The sequence below is a fragment of the Anoplopoma fimbria genome, chromosome 15 (assembly GCF_027596085.1).
Source record: "Anoplopoma fimbria isolate UVic2021 breed Golden Eagle Sablefish chromosome 15, Afim_UVic_2022, whole genome shotgun sequence".
In the NCBI taxonomy this organism is placed as follows: Eukaryota; Metazoa; Chordata; class Actinopteri; order Perciformes; family Anoplopomatidae; genus Anoplopoma; species Anoplopoma fimbria.
In genome coordinates this window covers 25,518,866-25,541,216 of record NC_072463.1, presented here as the reverse complement: position 1 = coordinate 25,541,216, position 22,351 = coordinate 25,518,866, and the positions used below count along the sequence as shown (strand labels likewise).

General features: G+C 41.6%; 3 protein-coding genes across 3 annotated transcripts; all 3 read right to left on the bottom strand.

The window, feature by feature from the left end:
- Positions 1-825: 825 nt before the first annotated feature.
- fhl5 (four and a half LIM domains 5) lies at positions 826-2,921 on the bottom strand. The gene is made up of 5 exons (XM_054614001.1): positions 2,760-2,921; positions 2,437-2,611; positions 1,492-1,661; positions 1,151-1,337; positions 826-977 (listed from the first exon to the last, which is right to left on the bottom strand). The coding sequence occupies exons 1-5, from the start codon at positions 2,919-2,921 to the stop codon at positions 826-828; spliced, it is 846 nt and encodes a 281-aa protein (XP_054469976.1).
- An 8,643-nt stretch (positions 2,922-11,564) lies between these two features.
- Positions 11,565-12,647, bottom strand: fut9a (fucosyltransferase 9a). The gene has a single exon (XM_054613232.1). The coding sequence runs from the start codon at positions 12,645-12,647 to the stop codon at positions 11,565-11,567; it is 1,083 nt and encodes a 360-aa protein (XP_054469207.1).
- Positions 12,648-18,030: 5,383 nt separating this feature from the next.
- manea (mannosidase, endo-alpha) lies at positions 18,031-21,498 on the bottom strand. Its single transcript, XM_054613231.1, has 5 exons — positions 21,365-21,498; positions 20,058-20,667; positions 19,584-19,693; positions 19,375-19,451; positions 18,031-19,207 (listed from the first exon to the last, which is right to left on the bottom strand). Exons 2-5 carry the CDS (start codon positions 20,557-20,559, stop codon positions 18,574-18,576), a joined length of 1,323 nt encoding a protein of 440 aa, XP_054469206.1. The 5' UTR covers positions 20,560-20,667; positions 21,365-21,498; the 3' UTR covers positions 18,031-18,573.
- Positions 21,499-22,351: the final 853 nt, after the last annotated feature.

Sequence of the window (22,351 nt, the reverse complement as noted above, 5' to 3'; positions counted from 1 at the left end):
GATCACAGCTATATTTGCTACACTGAACTTTGTGCGTGCCCTAAACTGACAGCAGACTCCCCAATTCTTGGAGCAGAAGAAGACATATAAGGATGAGCAACAGCTAGCCGAGAATGATTTCCATTTAAGCATGATATAGAAAGGTCTTTATTGGAACAACCTTCAAGTGTTTCATATGAGAGAAGCATAAATCATGCATCATATAAACATGTATACTAAGCTTAGAGCAGTCAGTATTTTTGAGCACCAAAAGTAATTTTTGGAGCTATCTATTGTTTCATTAACAATTATTACTATTATCCTGATTGGTCAAGTAATCAATTTGTCTATAATGTCACCAAATAGTGAATTTTTTTTTTTTCATCAGACAGTTCAGAATCCAAAAATATTCAGTTTACTGTCATATAAGATTTAAAAAAAGTATCAAATCCTAACTCATTACATTCATCTATTAATTTATATTATTATAGTAATACTCGTAATGATATTTATAATAATAAAAATAGTAATCAATTTCAACATTATTTTATCCTTGTCAAAACAATAAAGTTTGTGAGGAACAAAATGTGAATTTAAACAAAGGAACTATGGCACCCTAACTTTAAAGATTCATGTTTGTCTTTATGGAAACATCACAGTTTTTTGTGTGTGGGTATTGTGAGAGAGCTAATGGTCATTTACAACAGCAAAATAAGCATTTGACATTTAGAGTTTGTTTATGTGCCAGGCATGCGAAGTAGCAATATTCATGGATACACAATATCTGTATTAGAACAGGAGCACTCTTTGTTATTTGGATAAACCAATGACCCCTTAATGGAAAGGTCACTTCTCCCTGCCGCAGTCGGTGCACAATATGTTGTCGCGCTGAGTGAGGAAGCCACGTCCAACCAGCGACATGGAGCACTGAATGCAGGTGAAACACTCGCTGTGCCACTGGCGTTCCTCAAAAGAGATGTACTTGGCCCCTGCCAGACCTGCACACATCAAACAAAGATCCATGTATTAACATAAATTGCAGGTTAATGCAATATCTTCACCTTGTTAATCTGACACGTCCAACGCAAATGCAAATAAAGGCCTTTAATAAAAAGCAGGAGAACTGCATGTCAGAGAGTGAATGAAAACATGAGCACAGCAAGGAACTCACTGGTGATTGGCTTGGTGCAGCCCACACACTTCTTTGCATACAGGTTGCTGAAGCATTCGAGGCAGTAGGGGAAGTTGTCCCTGGAGGTGAAGCGCTGACCCGAAAGCTGCTTTCTGCAGCTGATGCATAAGAAGCACTCACGGTGCCAGGGCTTCTCTTGGTAGGTCACTCCACCTGTTGTGATGGCCTAGAGGTAACACAAACCCAGTGAAGGTGAGAGTGAAAGTAAGAGAAACATTCCTCTTACTATGCATCCTCTTGTCACGCGGCCACCGTGTGAATATTAAAACACCAGAGTCAGGAGGATTTACTGCATATAAAACACTCAGCTGTAACTCTACCTTCTTACAAGCACAGCACTGGTAGGCAAACTGCTTCTCGAAGCAGGGCACACAGAAGTAGCCGGTGTCTTTTGGGATGAAGGACTTGGTTCCTATTGGCTGCTGGCAGCGGTGGCACAGGAAGCAGGTCTCATGCCAGCTGTTACCCTTGTATTCCATTTTGCGGGATCCTGGCACAGGGAACGAGAGCAGCTTAGTCAGCATATGGTACCTCTATGATAGAAACACACTGCGGCTGAAAATAGTCCTGCTTTATCTGTTGGGTGGAGACAAGGAAGAAATTGCGTCGCTGTATAGTATTTTAAATCTTTAGATCTATTTTTTATATGTCTTTTCTGCACTTTTGCATTTTCATGCAATCCTCTAAAATGGATGAAAACTTCTGAAAATGCTCAAAACATTTTGAATTTCAAGATCTACAACTCTATGATAACTTGGCAAACGCAAAATATCGAAGATCATGTGATATGATCGAAAGCTGAAGAAGGGCGACTAAATGTACTTTGTGATGAGATTGTTTTGTCAACTTCGCTTTCCAAGGTCAAGAATGGATTTTCATTCTTAACTTTTGGAATTGTTTTCTTTTTTGTAAAACTAACTAATGTTATCATCACCTCTGCATGATAAAAACAATATTTATTGGATTACTGATATGGATCATTTACCAACCCAAATCCACTTTACATCCCAACTTTAAGTAGATTGCTCAATTGCCGAATAAATCAATCGAGAATAGAAACAATAACCAATTATGTCTGATCAGAGGTTTAACCGACTAATCATCTCACAGTCTTGTCGACTGTTCGTTCAAAACAACAATGGCAGCTCCAAGAGGTTAGCATAGCTACAATAGCATCAGTTATATCATAATTGGAGAGTATTTCTTCAATGCAAGATAAGAGAGGTACAGCACTAAATCGCCATTATCAACCCAAAGTATCATACCTGGCATGACAGTTTTCTTGCATGTGGTGCACTTGGAGGAATAACCGTGGGCGTAGCATTCAGTGCAAAGTAACAGATCTTCCTTGGCGGCAAAAGCCTTTTCCACCAAAGAACGGCTGCACTTTGCACACTTAAAACACTCCTCGTGCCAGTGGCGATCCTTGTAAGACAAGTCCTGTAGATATTTAACACATTATTTATTGCACATGTAAGAATATATATATTTATAGATCATAAAATGAATACATATAACATGCATTCTGTTTTTAGAAGTTACTTACATAAAAGCAATTACTCTCAGGGTAACATTGGTGCTTCCTTACCTTGCAGTTACAGCCAATTGCTAAAGAGCAGTCCTCACAGCTGTTAGCGAACAGGTTCTCATAGCACTTAGTGCAGTACTGTTTGTCCTCTTTCATTATGTACTTCTTCCCCAGCAGGGAGTCTTTGCAGTAATGGCAGTCGAAACGCTCGCTGGTGGACATTGTTGTTTGGTATTCTTAACTGCCGGTCAAAGAGAGCATAAGGAGGAAAATTGGACGATAAAGAAGAATAGGATAGATGAAGAGTGCCCTGAAATGGTCCAAGCAATCTCTCCCCCTCTCATCAAGCAAATCATCAAGTAAAGAGGCAAAGCAATGTTTCCCCCCCTATTTTCAAAATAATCAGGAGAGTTGTATTAAAGAAGTCTGTACCTTAGTTGATATGGGGCGAGGGTGAGGCTGGAGCTGGGGTCTGCCGAGAGCGAGCGGTCCAGACACAGGGATGAAAAGGGGTGAGGCAGGATTAGAGGTATCCACTGGGGGGGGGTCTTCTATATATACTGGCCCCTCTTATTAGCGGTAATCTCTAGGGAGAATGGACTTGCTCCACTGCATCATTCTGTGCCTTTTAAGGGTGCACAGATCGCTTTATACAAGGAAGTGTAAAAGCAATGTGTAATACATGTAGTTTTAGGGCAAAAAAAAAGATAAAAGTTAGGAAATACGACAACCTGCAGTGGAACAAATTTAAATACACAAAATCTTTTCTTTTCCACACACTAATATCAGTTTGGATATTGGTGCCACAGCAGAGAGAGTTGGCCATTTGGATTCTGTGACATGTCTGGACACACTTCGTGAGTGCCTGCCACACACAAGCAGTTGCAGATGGCTATTGAGCGGTAGTTGCCAGAAGCTTTGTGGTTGCCAGGTACTGAACTACATATTGCCAGGACCTCTCAGAAGCTTTTGAGAGAGCCTTGGCAGCACTTCAAGGGGGAGCTGAGGGCCTGTGGATGTCCAGTCCATCCACAGCAAAATAAAGGAGGAGCAGCAGAAATTACAGTTTGATGGTGACCATCTTGCTGATAACGATACTCTTGTCACTTCATCAAAAACACATATATTTTGTGTTGCTTGAAAACAAGAGATAATACAAACAATATGAAAATCAGTGGCCTATTGATTGGGTCATTGATAGCACCAATGCATTACTGTACCAATTGATTGTTCTCACCCACTGTTATTAAAATATGGTTATTTTGACCCAACCTTAGACACGAAAAGCTCACCCAGGAAAATAGGGCAAATAACATTAATGTTAAAAAATAACACTGACACTGGGTCAAAACAACCCCTTATCCGGTGTGTCAAGTTATTACCTTGGTGATATATTGACCCAAATTGGATCAATTTTGACCCAGTTAGCATTGTGCAGAACATTACAGTATAATATAGAATTCGCATGTATGTTTGGCCAAGTCACCAATACCAAGTAAATCCTCCGTTTTATTTGTCAAAAATGATGCCTGAAACATTACAAATCTTTCTTTTCCACCTCAAAAAAAATCCTAGTTCTCCAGCATCTTTGACTGACAGTCGACTAATTACATTTGAATCTAGGAACATGTGGTCATATCAGTTTTCCAAAAGGATCAGGGGGCGGACATCTTCATAAAAATAGCCCGGGGAGACCACCACAGGCCTAATCCCTCATATACACACACAGGAAGGTCAGTGAGAGGGATGAGGCTGAGAGGAATGCATCTCTGTCTGGATGAACTCTGTCTTTTCTCTACATCCACTTCAGTGCTATTCCTTGTAAAGTAATTCCCCCCTTGTGTAATCCATTTTTAGATCAGCAGATGATGTTGAAACAGAGTCCTGTGTTGTATGTGGGTTGTATCTACAAACCTCTGAGGGATAATGTAAGACTGTTATTTTTGACCTACAAGCCGCATGTTATGAAAGGCTTTCAGCACAAAATAACTGTATCATGTCAGGAATTCAAGTGCTGGAAATGTTTCCGATTTGAAGTCATGCTATCCTTCAGGTTTTACTTATTTGTAAGTAGGTGGATCCGCAGGATTACAGGGAGTCATCTGCTGCTCTGGATTAAATTACCATTGTATTGTACCCTTGCTCCCTGCTGGTGCCCAGATCAGCGGCTGCAAATCTCGAGCCATGCAGACCTTAAATAAACCCAGAACCAACTGTAGGGCAAATATAGTCATTGCCTCTCAAAAAGCCTCTAATCTTTGTTGCACTGGTGGCTGATGCACATTATGTCTGTCACCGTGTGTCATCAAACCAGGGCTGGCAGTGACCTATATTCACTAGCAAACAAAACTCACATGTTTTATAGAATATTGACATAATACGAAAAGTCATGAAAAATAAATTGCATGTCAAGAGAGGGCTTTATTCACTGAATATTAAAGCAGAGATTATTGAACATTGTGTTTGTCAGTATTGACATGCATTCATGCATGCATGTTTGTAATGTTTTTTAGCTGCTCTGATTTGCATCTGATAGATAACAGGTGCAGGTCTTTGTCTCTCGGATTATTAACTTCTACACCACACATTGCCAACTCTGCGGAGCAACAAGCTTGCTGATCTAGCATATTCCTTTTTGCCTGCTTAATCCTCTGAAGTCAACTAGTGAGCAGCTGCCAACAGATTTCGTATACGGCCTGTCGGGGCCCCAATAAATAGGCCTTTATTTGACCTGGACTCGGGTGTCCTCTTATCTTAATGTATTCAGTCTTTACAATAAGGTGCCAGTGGATGTTTTTTCCCCACCTCTTAATCAAATGATCTCAGAGAAGAAGAGGAGCATTTACTTTGGTGGCTCCTTTGAGGTGGCGACTTGTTGTAGACTGAGACAGATCAACACGACACAGTTGCATCTCTCTGAAGCACAAAAGCCTCGCCGCACCAGAGTTGACAGCTGGTTGGCATGGTGATGACAGCATAAGTGGGATCCATTAGGTTTGAGATGAGGGGCGGCTCTTGTAGTTAATGGGAGGACTCACACAAACCTGGCCATTTGAGCAGGACTCTGCACTCTAGTGCAACGTGGAGGGCTCGCTTTCAACGCAGCGTTTTCATCTGAACAGGATAGCCACATAGGGGGTTGCCAGGGGGCGAGGAGATACAATCTACTAAGTCTACGATCTGCAAAACCTTACACCCCTTTAGGGAGGCCCTGCGAGCCTCCAACGACTTCTGCCCCCCTCAAACCCTCCCCAGTTCTCACCAAAATGAGTCATGGTATGAGTGGGTGACAAACCCTGTCACATAGCCAGACATATGATCTCCGCTGCTAAAGAGGAGAAAAAGTTGTCTACTCCTAGGAATGCACAACCCATTAAAATGCTCTCCAGTTCGATCCATCGCCTCCTCCCAGCCCACAGAGTTTGTGGTATTCAGATTAACTGTGGGCAGACCAAGCTGCTGATTGTCTTTGGGTGCCAGCAGCAGCAATGCTGAGCACACAATATACCTAATAAGTCACCTGTATAGGAAATGTAAGCCTAGAAGTTTGATTACTTGTTCACCTATCAAGGAAACTTTCCCAGAAATGACAAATCCTCAGTGCCTTGAGCTGAAACACTTCAATAGAGCAGCATAAATAAACAAGTTCTCTCTAAATGTTTCATGATCTGATCATTTAAATGACAAAGTAAATGGTTATTTTTTCTGGCAATTATTACATCACAGATCTGATTCTTTTGGAGGGGAGTTATGTCTGAAACCTGCAATAACTGATATTTTGGTACTGAAATACACTACTTTCATCTTTTAAGCTGATGGCGCATAGGTTAGCAGACAATTGCCTAATAACACACACAGTAGACTAGAGTAACATTAGCATTCACAAGTACTGCAGGGATGAAGTATTGTAACCCAACCCTGGAAGTTAGCATCAAACTGGTTCCCTGAGGAAAAATGGGATTTTTCCATTAAGCTTGTGTTAACCTCAGACCATATAAAACCCGTTGACTTGGAGAAGTGGGAATCTGAAGTGCAAAATTCTTACTTTTATTTTCCACTAACTCCTGAGGGCAATATCTGGCTCCTTAGCGGTTTAAGCTAGTTGCTTACTTCGTGTCTGCAGTATGATTTTAGAACTTTTTCACTGAAAACAGTGGCCTGTAGTCGCTGAAAACGATGCTATGAGAGTGGATAAACTGAACCAAAACGGTAAAGTTGCAGGTTGAAAAACCGAAACAATGAACTGCAAGATGCAATAGACCCTTTTACAGCCGACACCAAATGATGTGCATGCCTGCTGGCAACGGAAGTGGACGAGTAAGCAAGCTTTAGACAATATTTAGATCTGTTACCAGCATCAAAATGTTTGGTTGTTGTGTGTCACAATTTCAAAATAGCAGGTTGTGACCCAAATGCAGAAAAACATAGATGAGGAGGCAGCATGTGCTTTTAGGTGATTTAATGATGAAATAAATGGCAACGCTGGCAGGCAATAGAAAATCTAAAAACAAACCAGGAGCACTAGAACACAGAACTAGCAGGTTAAAGGATGCTCTTTTTTTTCGCACTAGGAGAGACGATGAACTGACAATGAATGAAACAGGGGCAGCTCACAGGCTTCATACACAAGGGGAGCAGGGTGATGAGACACAGGTGGAACAAATCAGGCAGTGAAGACAATCACAAAGGGAAACACACAAAGGCAGGAAGTAAAATCAGATATGAAACTTAAGGTGTGCGTATCAAAATAAAACAGCAAACATTAAACGAACGAATGAAACACGGAACATGACAGAAAACCTAGAAAACAAAATCCTCCAGAAAAATCTAAACTGATTCAGGCCACTGATAAGAAAATGATGATAGTCTTTGAGGTTTAACAAAAGTCTGAGGGCCTCTGAGCACCGTGATTGGCAGTCAGAATCGATTTTCAGACTCGCAGACTCAAGTTCTACAGACTCGACGGGATCATGACCGTTTCACATCAAGATCTTTCAGTTTAACAGGCTACTGTGTTAACTGTTGACTTTCAACCATTAAGATGGATGGTTGGAATATAAAATAACCACAGATGGGTACGTTGTTAAAATAGTTTGAAGGCTTTTACAAGGACACCTACATGTTCTGTTCTTGTTTTCAAAAGTTGCTGTCACTACAAGCAACCAGGACTCATACAGCTAAGAGTCCGCTCATTAAACCAAAACACCTTTTTGGCTGAAAGCTAGTGACATGCTGATACTACTGGACTGATCAGAAATGCGTGTTTGTAGTTCCCTCTTTAAAACCTGATAAACTCAAAACCCTGAGCCTTTGTCATGGTATTGTAGTTGTAGCCTAAGGATCTAGTGACTTGTATACTTGTTATTTCTCATTGGTGTAACGTCCACAAAATAGGCATATATTTATATATCCGGTCACTTCATAACGAGTCATTTGCTAATGTATTCTACCTACTCACGAATAGCAAACCGATCTTGAAGTCTGTCAAATTTTGTCAACATCAATTTAGGTTGCATTTGCAATCTTTGGTGGTTAATGCCCTTGCATAGTTTCACAGGCTATCTATAGCCTTGTCAAGCTGAGGGGAACTGCAGAGCCAGTTTATAATTTTCTGTTGGTTCTTCCCTACAAGACACACCTTTGACATTACAACGTCTGTGACACTGTCTTGAGTTACAGGATGCACAATGCCCCCTGTACTGCCACCTGTACTTTCACATAAATCCCCAACTGACATCGATGGATTATTTTGCGCCGCTGATCCAGGCAACACACACATTTGTTACACCCATTGACCCACAAGCGTTGAGCGGAGGCAGTTAACAAGATGCGTCATCTTTGTGTGGTGGAGGAGACTACTGCAAATACCAGAGTGCTAGCGAGGATATGTAGTTACTAACAACAGGCAGAGGATTGAGGCGTAACCAACACAACACACTCTCCTCACGCTCGTCAATCACTTATCAAGGCTTTTGGATAGCTATTTATACGTCTGCCTGCTTTACATGGCACTGAAGAACAGTGTGGGCAACATCGGTGGAAATTATATTTGATAGAGATGCAAGAAGACTATATAAGGTAAAATGTAATCAAATAAAATAATCAAAGAGCAACTAACTCCAACTTTCCCATAATCAACGGAAGTCCTCAAATTTAAAGGACATTTTGCTAACTGACCTGACTCATTAGTTTTGGCATTAGTTTTTAATTAGATGAGAAGATTGATACCATTGTCAAGCAAACTTGATGAGAGTTGGATCTCATCAAGTGAGTACATGTACAATACATGTATTTCCCAAATTGTCAGACTATTCCTTTAAGGGTAGCAAGCAACAACTGATTCAGGTTTTTTTTTGTTGGTAAAATGGTTTCAGTGTAAGATTTCAAAAGTTTATCAGCTTTACAAAATAAATCTGTATGCCCCACTCATGTTTGCTCATTTATCCATGTTTATTTTCTTTGACACTATCAGACATCTACAGTTAAAACACAACATTTGGCAAAATACAACGATTTGGCAAAAATTTGTACTGATTGATTCACTGATTATTTCAGTAAACTGGCAGAAAATGAGCATTTCTGTAGAAATCATCATGTTCAACCACACATAAAGATTTCATCCCATTCGGTATACAGTGTTCTTAAGGACTCCGGCAAAATCAGTGCCAGGTCGGACAGTATCCAGAGACTCATGAATAAAAGTGCTATATCTCTGCTGCATTTTGGCATGACTTTTTGAATTAGGTCACGCCAAGAGGATTACCGCCTAATCACAAGAAAAGAAAATGGTGTAAATTGCCCCCCTTGATGAAAACGTCCACTTTACAACACTAAAACCATTGTCTCTGACACTGGTAATCCTTTTCAACTGTCACTCTCCTTTCACCTTGATTCACAGCCTTTCAAAGCACCAATATTTACTACAAAGGCGCAGCAAAATCACATTCACTGCCTGACAACACTTGCATCTTATAAAGAGATCTTTATAACATTGAAAATATGTACAACACGTTGTTTCTTTAACCCATAAATGCAAACATTGTTTGAGCTCCCTCAGTCCTTTGCACATACAGGAATGATCTGTGTCAGTGGGCTGGTTTGATCCAGAGGATGATTTATATACAAGGTTTATATATAGGTCTCACTATGGCGTTCAGAACCATATTCCATAAGAAAAATTATTAAATTCATCGTAATTTACATCAATGGTCCCTTTGACAGTGAAGAAATATCAAAATGATAATAACCTGAAACATGTTTGAGTACTTTGACCAAAAAGACGCCGGCTCATCTTGCATAAAATGTTGACTTGGTTTTGCACAGTTCTTTCTGTAAAAACGAAACCATGAAGTCAATAGCTGCTGAGTGCTGTTGAGATGCATTGTTCAGTGGATTAGATGATCTGACAACATTTAAAAGTGATGCGGTATCTACAGATGTATATGTATTTTGTAGCGTGATCTTGAGTGGTGTAGGTTGGCTGGCAAGCCACACAACTGTAAACAGGAGTGTAAACAACAACAAAAAATTCAGAAAAAAAAATATCTTTCACATGCAACCTCTAACTGCCCACACACCACAACACTGCGATGTGATGATTCAAAGACAGTTATATGGCTAATCTTGCAGTAATCTTGACCATTTCACATCTTTCACTTTTTTCTTAACGGGTATCAAACATGTGGGCAGATCTCACCTGACTATATTTCATCCTAATTCACAACCAATTCACACATATGGTAACATCTGCTTGAAATAGTTGAAAAGATCAGTGTAAATATTTAATGTCACATTGTAGGATGACAGTACAGTATGCACAGCAAAATTGCTTCAGGTCATTTGTGCTCTTTCTCATCACTGTATTCAATTAAAAAGTACAGATCAAATCAGAATGTAACATAATGAGGTGTCTGGGAGTTTCATACTGCAGTGCAGTGGCTCTGTACTCTACTATCACCATCCATGCGGAATCTAACTGCACTTTGACACATCACATGTGACAATGAACAATTCACAACATGATTAAAATAGTGACCTCCCTCTCACGAGCAGTCACGTCTGCTGTCGGAGACTGCCGGGGTAGTGATCACCATATGCCATCTACAACCACATACCACAATGTCCATCTGTCTTACTGTACATATGTAAAGATAGGTAGCAGTTGGATTAGCAGTGCAAATGCAAACTCACAAAAATATGGAGAAAATAAATGACAGCTACATAATTCCAAAAATACATAATATGTACATGACACAATTAACTACTTTCACATTTCAGTTCAGTAAACACTGCATAGGTGACTGCTTCACAGATGAGATTTTTAAAAATCTTGTAATGCCTTACTTGAATAAATATTACATAAATATTTTCACTTTTTTTTATGTCAGTCTCCTTCTGCAGCCAGCACTATTCTAATGTCTGCTTCATGAAAAGGGGATATTTAAAGAAAAAACTAAACAACAACCTTGTATCATGTATGTTATCTGTTATACAGGAACAGTCATACAATCAAGCATTCATACAAAATATAAATCGAAAATATAAAAAAAATAGCAGCAAATGTTATCATGTTAAGCAATCATTGGTTGAAATAACAATAACAAATGTAGTGCATTTTTTATCTATTAACATAATTAATAAATGATCAACACAAAAGGCAAAGTAAGGCTTAGCAAAAATGACTTGCAAATAATAAAAAACAAAACAAGATTGATGTCTCACTGGGCCACTGAATCACTAAAAAAAAATCATCATTCGGGAGCTCTGGACACAACAATAATGCACCTTCATGTTAACCGAAGGACAGAAATGACTTAAAGCACAGCCTTTAAGAACAAAACAAGCACTGCATAGCCCTTCAAAGTACTATCCGCCCCAGTACCACTTGTCAAGGTTATTGAATGCCTTGTACTCCTTGTGCCTACGCAGGTAATCACAAGCCAGGCATGTGTGCTCTGCCCAGAAATAAGCCTTCTTTACTTTAAAGTGCCGCCTCCACTCAAAGTACCTGAGGTACATTTCCTCGTTCTTGTCCAAGAGCAGCAGGTAATCGGCCAGCTCCTTGGGCGAGGTGAAGTCGTCCACGTGGATGAAGGCGTCTCCCTGGATAAAGTTCTCATAGTTCTGCCTGGGCGGGCCAAGAACCACTGGCACTGTCCCCACAGACAGCGGGTTGTACAGTTTTTCAGTGATGTAGTCCTTGTGGATGGAGTTCTCAAACGACAGGTAGAACTTGCAGCTGGCGATGGTGGGGAAGTAATCTTGGTCAGAGATGTACTCCCCGAAGGCTTGTCCATACGCATGCACCTCAATGTGTTTGTACAACTCATTGTAGTATTTCACCCGCACGTGGTCCTGGTTCCAATTGCTCACAATCCAGCAGATCAGCTTGTTTTTGCTGGGTGGGACAAAGTCCTCCTCGCCATCCGCTGCTACAATGGACCCATAAGGCACTTCAATGTCAGCATCCTGACGATAATTGAGAGTCAGATTGAACATATTCTCGATCCCAGGCAGCTGGGAGGAGTGCGACGGCGACTCCAAGTTCATCCATATCCACTTCTGGAAGGATGGTCGCTGGAGCGGTGGCAGGTTGGACAGGTCGGTGCAGATGTCTCGGTGATGGATGACGACCCCATCTGACTTGTTGTAGAAGTTTCTGTCCGCTGTGATGAAGCAACCTTCAATGTTAAAGAGAGAGCTGCACACGCCCAGGTCGTAGGTTTGTCCAAAGGGCCAGAGCCAGATCAGCAAGGTGGTCACGTTTTTATCGCTTTTGGTGGAGAAGAGGTTCTTGACCCGGTCTGTGGATACTGTTGACTCTACAGGACCTGATAACCAGCTGGTGGATGGTTTAAAATACATCAAAAACAGAGTCACAAAGCATCCCAGTACGAAAGTGCCGAGCAGAAGGGGTCGTAGGATTCTGTGAAAAGATGCAGATGGCATACTCTGTCCTGGAACCCAAGAAGAAAACGCTACGTTAAAGTCTAGATCAACAGGATTCAACATCCAGACTAATCACATGATCTTTCACAGGTATTGCATAATATGACCATAGGTTGTTCTATTATATCTATTAAAGTTGACTCATATATCTATTACAGTTGCCTTGTGAGCATCTACATGTGAACAAAGTGTTTCTATTCTTGCTATAATCTTTGAGTATGCACACTACAGTGCGTTAGGCACACACTGCTTTGTTTCAATATTCATAAAGAAAAATGTGTCGCCTCCTCAGGCTCATTATAATACAAACCTGGTGGATTTGACTGAATGCTGAAATCCAAGCAAGAGTAGAGGTTGTGGGAATCGTAGGGAGCAGTTCCTACATCGGGTCGACGGTGGGATCAATCTTCTTTGTGATTGAGAGCTCATAGACCAAAGAAAAAAGGTCACAGCTAAGAGAAGCCCCCTTTGCTCTTACGCAGATTAACAATGATCCTTAATGATCTACTGAGGTGCGTTTGATCTTGAATGCACAGGTCTTCTTAATGACGCCTCCTATACGTGAGCAGAGAAAGAGAATCAGAGAGAATCAATTAGGGCTCGAGAGAGACTGAACCATCAGCACAGAAAGTAAGCACTCATGTGAGGTCATACGCAATCAACATGCAGAGAAGAGCTTCATCTTCACAAACACATCTTTTAGATTAGCTGGAAAATAAAATGAAAACAACAAGGTTATTGCAAAATTGCCAGTTAAATCACGGATGTTGTTTCAAATTTGTCTGTTAAGCATTCGTGTAAGCTTCAAGCTGATATTAGTTTTTGTAATATTCTATGTATGGTAAGAGAATGCTGCCATCTTAAGGCAGAGTAGAGTAGAAAGGCCCCCCAACTCTCCAGCTCTCTGGGGCTCAATACACACCTGCATGTTGCATAAAGAGGCAGATATAGATCTTGTTCCACGCGTCACTGAAGCACATTTCAATCTATAACACAATGCTGCAACACTCATTTTCCTCACATCATTCGTCCGATATGACATAAGGGGAATGAGATTGGCTTTATGTATGACAGCACCCCTTCATGTCTCCCATCTGTGACTTAAATACACAGATCTGCCACCAAAGGCCACATGAACCAGAGCCAGATGAGTGTATTCCTTTTAAAGGCTTGCAGTATCAATACATTTTCATGTAGGCAAATCCTCTTACACAGCTGTAATATGCTTTCTGTGAGCAGCAGTGATAAGCTCTCTGCTTCACAGAGGATGCAGCCCATGGATACCTTCATAAAGTGTATGGTGGTGTCAAATATATTAAACACAGTATCGTTTCGGGAGAGGCTGAAGTGTAAAGTAGTGCAGAGATTAAAAACCTATTTAGACCTATCAACTATGCAGCGTGTGGTAAAGTTATAGTGTCTCCATGGTGATGGATGGTGCTGAGGTCATGGTATATGAGAGGGTAACATGGCTCACACTAGTTATTCTCCCTCTCTTCTTTCCATCTCTGCGCCAAAACCTGAGTCCTGAGTGAGACGTGTGCAGCTCGAGCATCCATTCAGACTTTAAATAACACAACTGGGGTTTTGTCAAATGCATTGTGATGTATTTGGGACAGAGCGCCGCATGGGTGAGTAGTCTGCAGCGCGGCTACCTCAGAATGACTGGAGAGGCAGAACCCCCCCATAACCACAGATTTAGCATCACCAGTCACAGGGGTGCATCACATCCCTGATGTGGTTTTAATGACAGGTAAGGTAGGCTAAAGGGAGCGCTCATCCCAGCAACACTACATCTATTCCCACCTTGATTTATGTGTTTTCTGTCATGAAGGCCACAGCAGTGATTATAAAAAGGAGCTCCATCCCAGGTGAGGATTCATTTCCAGCCATCGAGCACTGAAGGTCATTTTTTCTTTCTCTATAAAGACGTGATGCTGTTAGTCGAGCCCTTGTTGAGATGGTTGTGTTTAGGTGTGACTGTGCCTCGGTGGTAATACTGAGAGATTCACTAGAATGTTACATGTGAAGCCTGAACACCCCCCAACCCCCCCCTCTCCCCCTTTTGCGCACCAAAAACGCGCAGAATCTAAATAATAAGCGTGCAGGATGCTGCTGGAAAAATAAAAAAGATGTAGCCTACAATATGTGCCATGCAAACACAGCTGGGATGCAATGTCAGATTCAGAAACACGAATCACATTTACAGAGAGAAACACATAAAGCAGCGACTGTCCAGTGCCGGTCAGTAAACTGATGGTTAGAGATCATTTATAATTAGCTTGCGAGGATTCTGCCGTCAAAATCAGGTGCAGGGAAGAAAAAAAAAACCAGCCAGCCATGCTTTTCACTCACCATCTCGACAGAGAGTCCAACAGACCCGTCTCCTCATGTCCTCCGGAGGCTCACAGGCTCAGGGACACATAGACTCAGAGACTCAGAGACTCAGAGACAGAGACTCAGAGACTCAGAGACTCATAGACTCAGAGACTCAGAGACACAGGGACACAGACACATACGGGAGGTGCGGATGCGTCTGGAATAGAAAGTCGCGCCCGTCCGCCGTGTTTGCAGAGAGAATAGATCCGGAGGAGAACGCATCCATCGTCCTGATCCAGAGAGGATAAATGATGCCTCCTGTAACAGTGTGCGCTGAATCTCACACAGACGCAAAGAACGACGGCTCAACAAAAACAGGAAAAAAGATTGGGAAAAAAAAAAAAAAGAGACAGATTTGTCTGCTACCCCGTCAGCCTGCACACGGGAGGCATGGCTGGCTGAGAGGACGACATGGAGGTGATGGAGGTCCAGTGATGGAGGTCCAGTGATGGAGGTCCAATGGAGGTCCAGTGATGGAGGTCCAGTGATGTGATGCTCAGTGATGTGATGCTCAGTGATGTGATGTGGAAGCATTCCCTGATGGCTGCACTACCTTACTCTGTTTACCGTCAATGCAGCTGTGTGTGTGTGTGTGTGTGTGTGTGTGTGTGTGTGTGTGTGTGTGTGTGTGTGTGTGTGTGTGTGTGTGTGTGTGTGTGTGTGTGTGTGTGTGTGTGTGTGTGTGTGTGTGTGTGTGTGTGTGTGTGTGTGTGTGTGTGTGTGTGTGTGTGTGTGTGTGTGTGTGTGAGGTGTGTGTGTGTGTGTGTGTGTGTGTGTGTGTGTGTGTGTGTGTGTGTGTGTGTGTGTGTGTGTGTGTGTGTGTGTGTGTGTGTGTGTGTGTGTGTGTGTGTGTGTGAGTGTGTGTGTGTGTGTGTGTGTGTGTGTGTGTGTGTGTGTGTGTGTGTGTGTGTGTGTGTGTGTGTGTGTGTGTGTGTGTGTGTGTGTGTGTGTGTGTGTGTGTGTGTGTGTGTGTGTGTGTGTGTGTGTGTGTGTGTGTGTGTGTGTGTGTGTGTGTGTGTGTGTGTGTGTGTGTGTGTGTGTGTGTGTGTGTGTGTGTGTGTGTGTGTGTGTGTGTGTGTGTGTGTGTGTGTGATGTGTGTGTGTGTGTGTGTGTGTGTGTGTGTGTGTGTGTGTGTGTGTGTGTGTGTGTGTGTGTGTGTGTGTGTGTGTGTGTGTGTGTGTGTGTGTGTGTGTGTGTGTGTGTGTGTGTGTGTGTGTGTGTGTGTGTGTGTGTGTGTGTGTGTGTGTGTGTGTGTGTGTGTGTGTGTGTGTGTGTGTGTGTGTGTGTGTGTGTGTGTGTGTGTGTGTGTGTGTGTGTGTGTGTGTGTGTGATGTGTGTGTGTGTGTGTGTGTGTGTGTGTGTGTGTGTGTGTGTGTGTGTGTGTGTGTGTGTGTGTGTGTGTGTGAGGATGTGTGTGTGTGTGTGTGTGAGTGTGTGTGTGTGTGTGTGTGTGTGTGTGTGTGTGTGTGTGTGTGTGTGTGTGTGTGTGTGTGTGTGTGTGTGTGTGTGTGTGTGTGTGTGTGTGTGTGAGGATGTGAGTGTGTGTGTGTGTGTGTGTGAGGATGTGTGTGTGTGTGTGTGTGAGGATGTGTGAGTGTGTGTGAGTGTGTGTGAGTGTGTGTGAGTGTGTGTGTGTGTGTGTGTGTGTGTGTGTGTGAGTGATGTGTGTGCGTGAGGCTGTGTGTGTGTGTGTGTGTGTGTGTGTGTGTGTGAGGATGTGTGTGTGTGTGTGTGTGAGTGTGTGTGTGTGTGAGGATGTGTGTATTATATTATATTACTCTTCAATCTTCTGCTTTAGGTTCTCCTTTGAATACGCAGGTGACTCATCCTGCTGAGGACCAGGAGGTCTCTGCTCTGTGTCTTCATCCTAACGGCACAGCAACGGGAGGTCTGTGTGTCAGTGATGGAAGACGAAGGCTGAACTGTGACCGCCAGCCACTGATAATCAGAACATGTCATTTATGTTACTTGCTGATATGAACTTTCTCAACACATAAGCTGTGGCGTAGTGGAGAGCAAGGTAGTTCTCCAATCAGAGGGTCGGTGGTTCGATACCCGGCTTCGGCAGTCGATGTGTCCTTGGGCAAGACACTTAACCCCAAGTTGCTCCTGAAGGCCATCGGTGTGGACTGATGATGAATGTTAGTTAGAGTCTGATGGTGGCACCTTGATGGTAGCCTGTCATCAGTGTGTGAATGGGTGAATGATATGTAACATACTACTGACTGTAAGTCGCTTTGGAGAAAAGCCTCTGCTAAATGACTGTAATGTAATAAGGTGTTTTAGATATCCTGTAGATAATTTACATCACACCTTATGCCTATTATCTCCCTCACTAAATATCTAAAGTGGTACTACTGCAACTTATTATTGCTCTTCCATAAAGGAAGGGAATTGTGAGAAACAGATAAAAAAAATATAAAAGAATGGTCAGAATCAAAAGAGCAGAGGATGAGATGTAACTGCTTTTTGTGCCTTCTGTAGGTCAAGCTCCAAAAACACTGGAACCTCCAATACCCATAATGCAACTCAATAGTGTCTTTCATTAGACCCCCTCCCTGCCTGGTAAATGCCCACGGCTTTTCAACTAAAAGCTCTAAAAACACACTGTACATTACCTACTCAGCAACAAACAGAGCGGACGGACACAGTTAGTGACATAGCTGGTAGCACAGTGGAGCATTCAGCAGTTTAACAGACAGATATTTCCCTGTGTGTCGAACTGTAAGAGAAACAATATTGGAGTTTGCCATGTGGCGTGAACAAAACTTTGGTGGCATAAAATTCCCCAAAAATGCAACTTTTGCAGCAAAGAAACAAAAAAAACAAAAAATAGGTGTTTAAGTGTTGTTAAGTTCCACACAGATACCATGACATGTACAAGGCATGTGCGATGGTGTCAGACCTTTAATATGAAGGTAAGCTATTCCACAGAAAGGCATCATTTTCATTCTGCCCTCTCTCTCTCTCTCAATAACTGCACTGCTCTCCTGACAGCCCTATGATGTTCTCATCACAATGATTCATCTCAGATTATAGGTTCACCTTTTCTAATATCAAGATCTATTTTGTGCTTTTTCTTGTATTGTTTTAGGGCCAAGGCAGAGATGGAAGAAGATTGAGGCGACAGCTTTATACCAGCAGACTTCTTTGTTTACTTTCTTCCTTTCCAAGGTGCACTTTATTTCCTTCTATAGGCACAGGTTAAATATAGGCACAGGTTTGGAGCACGGCAAAACAAGCCTATGAACAGTTTTAGCTAGATAGTCGGTGATAAAACATGCGGATTAAGTTACGAATCCCAAGATGTGAAAGGCTGTGTAGACATTAGTAATAAGACATCAGTTAAATTAACAATAATTTACCCAAGTGTAAAAAATCACATACATCATTGCAGCCAATAATTTAGTTCACTTGCCCTTAGTATTAAAAGTCACTTGGCTGTTCTCAGAAAATTATTCATCATTTGCATTTTGTTGTGCAGCAGTTTTCATGTAATCATTTTATACAACCGTGAATAATTATTTGCTACAGCTCTAAGTCAGATCAATCCTGCCATTTTCGCCGCTCGCCCCCAAATATGGCAGCCCATTTGCGAGTTATCTCCAGGTAGATTGAAGGTTTATTGGGCAGGTAGTCCAGATACACAGTCTGGCCTGTTTTGGGAATTGCCATTTCGATCTGAGATCCCTCGTGCCATTCATTAAATGATGTTATAGAGATAAAATCAGGCCTGGCTTGTAACGCAGCACTCAGCGAGGTCTCGTAGTATTTTCCGTTGATGCGGTTTCGAGTGTTTTGGAAGTTCCAGGGTCGAATGCTCGTGTCAATGTACCCGGGTCCCACACTAGGGATGAATATCAGGTTGTTATCTTCACAGAAAGCTTTAAAGGAGTCCCAGTTCCGCTGGGTGGACCCATAGGAAAACCCATTAGTAGCAAAGTAGGTGTAGACACCATCAAAACCGGCAGTCAGGATATCCCTCTTATGTTTCTCCTCAACCAGCAGGGCGATGAAGATGGCGTCATACGGGGTATTCCTGATGCTGTTACTCTCTGTGTGCTTTAGCAGTTTGGCCCACTGCTCCGAGTTCATCAGATATGAGTCATACACATAGAAGAGCGGGAGAAGCTTGCCAGTGTTTGTCCTGTGCTTGAAGAAAGCAGGGTGCTCCCCGTATCTGAGAGGAGGAGTTAACAACACAAGATGAACAAACAAACAAACAGGGGAAATGTCACAGGAATAAAAAGACTGATGGAAAATATATATAAATCTGAATGATTTCCAGTGGGTGTGTGAGATCATGGTGCTGGTATTTTACTGACAACGCTGAAGAAACACACTCACTTCTCAATGATGTATTTGACATTAGCAAACATGTTGACTTCATCTCTGTCTTTGTACGGTTCAATGTGAAACGCCACCTGTAAACACAGAAACGAGCAACAAAAAACTTTCTTAGAGACAAGAATGTCTTCTCAGAATATCAAACGTTTAGTCTACTGCTAAATACAAATACAAAAGGCTAGTAAACAGACTACTATCTTCATACTGACCTTAATATGGTATTTATGTGCCACTTCCAACAGCAAAGGAACAATGTCATCCATTGGCTCACCATTATCATCCTTCATATTAGGAGGGTACCATGAAACGGCAAGGACACCTGAGTATAAACACAGTTACAGTTCAGATAATTGTTCATAAATATAATATAACACTCCTATAGTGTAAATGTACTGCAGTAACATTAAATTAGTCGTAGGATTAATACAGTAAGCGCAAAATCATTTTTCTGATATCAGTCAAAAATAAAGATCATGTATGTTAAATCACAACTTACATTTCAAGTGGTGTTAACAAGTGATAATAATTGTTCTAAATATTAGACTAATGACAAATTTTAATATTATGTTGATGAAGAAACAGTAATTAATGTGAATGAGTCGGGGCAGAATTGAAGTAGCTTCATTGTAAAGTTTGAATGTTGAATTATTGTCCAGCCCTGTTTAGATTGATTTCAGTCTTACCAATGGCTGCTGTGCGCAGCTGCTGCATATGAGACTCTATGATGGAGGGATCCCTGGAACTGTAAGCCCCTAGAGAGGGGTAGAAGTTGGCCCCGATGTCATCAGGTGGGACGTGTCTCCCTTGTGGATACCCGTGAGCCACCTTTGAGTCCCAGTGTGGCAGCTGCGGATGGTCCCAGTGGATGTATTTGCCATCAAACCTGGGGTTCCCATACCACGCGTAGTAGAAAGCATGAAGATTGTAGTTTGGAGGAGGGAACCTCCTCAGTGCAGCTTCCCATTTGTCTGACTGACTGTCACTCATTTTGGCCTGGTCAGGCTTATTGTTGTTTTCTTTTTGGATCCGATTGGGACTCTTTCTGTCCGAGAACAGCTCCACACCGACGGGGCTGCTAAACGGAGAGTCCTCTGGTGTCAGTGTCTTCAAGACCACCGTTACTATGAGCACGAGCAACACCAAAACAACTAATGTGATGCAGGATTTGCGCCTAAACCTCGCCATTCTTCAGTCAGTGCTCGAGGCTTTCCACAGGTCATTGTTGAGAGAGCGGATTGGGATTATTGTTGGACGGGAAGCCATGGAAGCTCTGTCAGGGAGTCATTGTTCAGCCTGGAGGTTAGAGGAAACAAGGAATAGAAGTGTGTTACAGATAAACATCATGGCTGCTAATAACAATTGTGTTTTTGAACAATAAACTAATCATTTAGGCTCTAAAAAGGTAAGACAATAGTGAAAAATGCAGATGCAATCAGAATTTCCCAGAATTCAAAGTGTCCTCTTGAACTTGCTTGTTTGTCTGACCACCAGTCCAAAACCCAAAAGATAAACTATAATGTTGAGACAAGGAAGAGCGGCAAATCATTTCATTATTTTTAAACTCACATGAGTAACAGATTATTATTTAAACTGAGAATAAATACTCTGCGGGTCGACTACTAACTGTTGCAGCTCTAGTCCAGTTTACTGAATTGTAATGCAAAAAACACACCAAATTCTCACATTTAAGAGTTAAAAACATGTTAACAATGTCATCAAATCAGTTACCAATTATTCTCTGAACAAACAGAGCAGGAAAGAGGCCCAGAGAGTAAAACACACTGAGAAGAGTAAAACACACTGAGAGTAAAACACACTGAGAATAAAACACACTGAGAGTAAAACACAAATCATATTTAGCTTCTAGCATACATTATTATATTATCAATAAAGGAATATAATAATAATAATATAATAATAATAATAATACAGCTTAGCAAAGCATTGAGAATCAATTAACAAGCTAACAACATTAGCTACTACACTCTACCTGTAGTGATGAACTCCAGCTGAGGAGAACACAGTAGTTTTATCCTCAGACTCCTTAAACACTGTGTTCGTTTCCTATTTAACCCTGGAGGGTCACTGAACCACAACATCAGCTTCAGAGGGAACCAGGCTTCATAAAGGCTCCATAAAGGTGTCTGTGTGTCTGTGTGTGTCTGTGTGTCTGTGTGTCGGTGTGTCTGTGTGTGTCGGTGTATCGTGTGTGTCTGTGTGTCTGTGTGTGTGTGGTTGTGAGCTGCAGGAGGAAGGGACATGTAAACGCTCCAACTGCGACTGCGCAGTGGCTGCGACCATCCACGTGGTTTACGAGTCTGATGTTACGCACTGCGTCACTAACGTCACTCAACGTCACTTCACGTCACTCAACGACGCTCAACGACGTCCAAAGGAGCAGCTTTTAACCTGAACACACAGAGTGTCGCCCCCTCTCGTTTGGAAAGGTGTATTACGCCCCACAATGGTAATTATTATATTATATTATATTCCTTTATTGATCCCCATGGGGGAATTCAACACAGACAATAAATACACATACTATACAACTACACAGACAATAAATACACATACTATACAACTACACAGACAATAAATACACATACTATACAACTACACAGACAATAAATACACATACTATACAACTACACAGACAATAAATACACATACTATACAACTACACAGACAATAAATACACATACTATACAACTACACAGACAATAAATACACATACTATACAACTACACAGACAATAAATACACATACTATACAACTACACAGACAATAAATACACATACTATACAACTACACAGACAATAAATACACATACTATACAACTACACAGACAATAAATACACATACTATACAACTACACAGACAATAAATACACATACTATACAACTACACAGACAATAAATACACATACTATACAACTACACAGACAATAAATACACATACTATACAACTACACAGACAA

Bases quoted from the DNA above. Each gene is read 5' to 3' on its own strand.
- fhl5 (XM_054614001.1), bottom strand. From the start codon at position 2,921: ATGTCCACCAGCGAGCGTTTCGACTGCCATTACTGCAAAGACTCCCTG. The intron at 2,612-2,759 runs GTAAGGAAGCAC...AAATATCTACAG, and splicing joins CAATTGGCTGTAACTGCAAG to GACTTGTCTTACAAGGATCG. The intron at 978-1,150 runs GTGAGTTCCTTG...TGATGTGTGCAG, and splicing joins CTGCACCAAGCCAATCACCA to GTCTGGCAGGGGCCAAGTAC.
- manea (XM_054613231.1), bottom strand. From the start codon at position 20,559: ATGGCGAGGTTTAGGCGCAAATCCTGCATCACATTAGTTGTTTTGGTG. The intron at 19,694-20,057 runs GTAAGACTGAAA...GTTTATACTCAG, and splicing joins GCTGCGCACAGCAGCCATTG to GTGTCCTTGCCGTTTCATGG. The intron at 19,208-19,374 runs GTGAGTGTGTTT...TCCTCCTCTCAG, and splicing joins GTCAAATACATCATTGAGAA to ATACGGGGAGCACCCTGCTT.
- fut9a (XM_054613232.1), bottom strand. From the start codon at position 12,647: ATGCCATCTGCATCTTTTCACAGAATCCTACGACCCCTTCTGCTCGGC.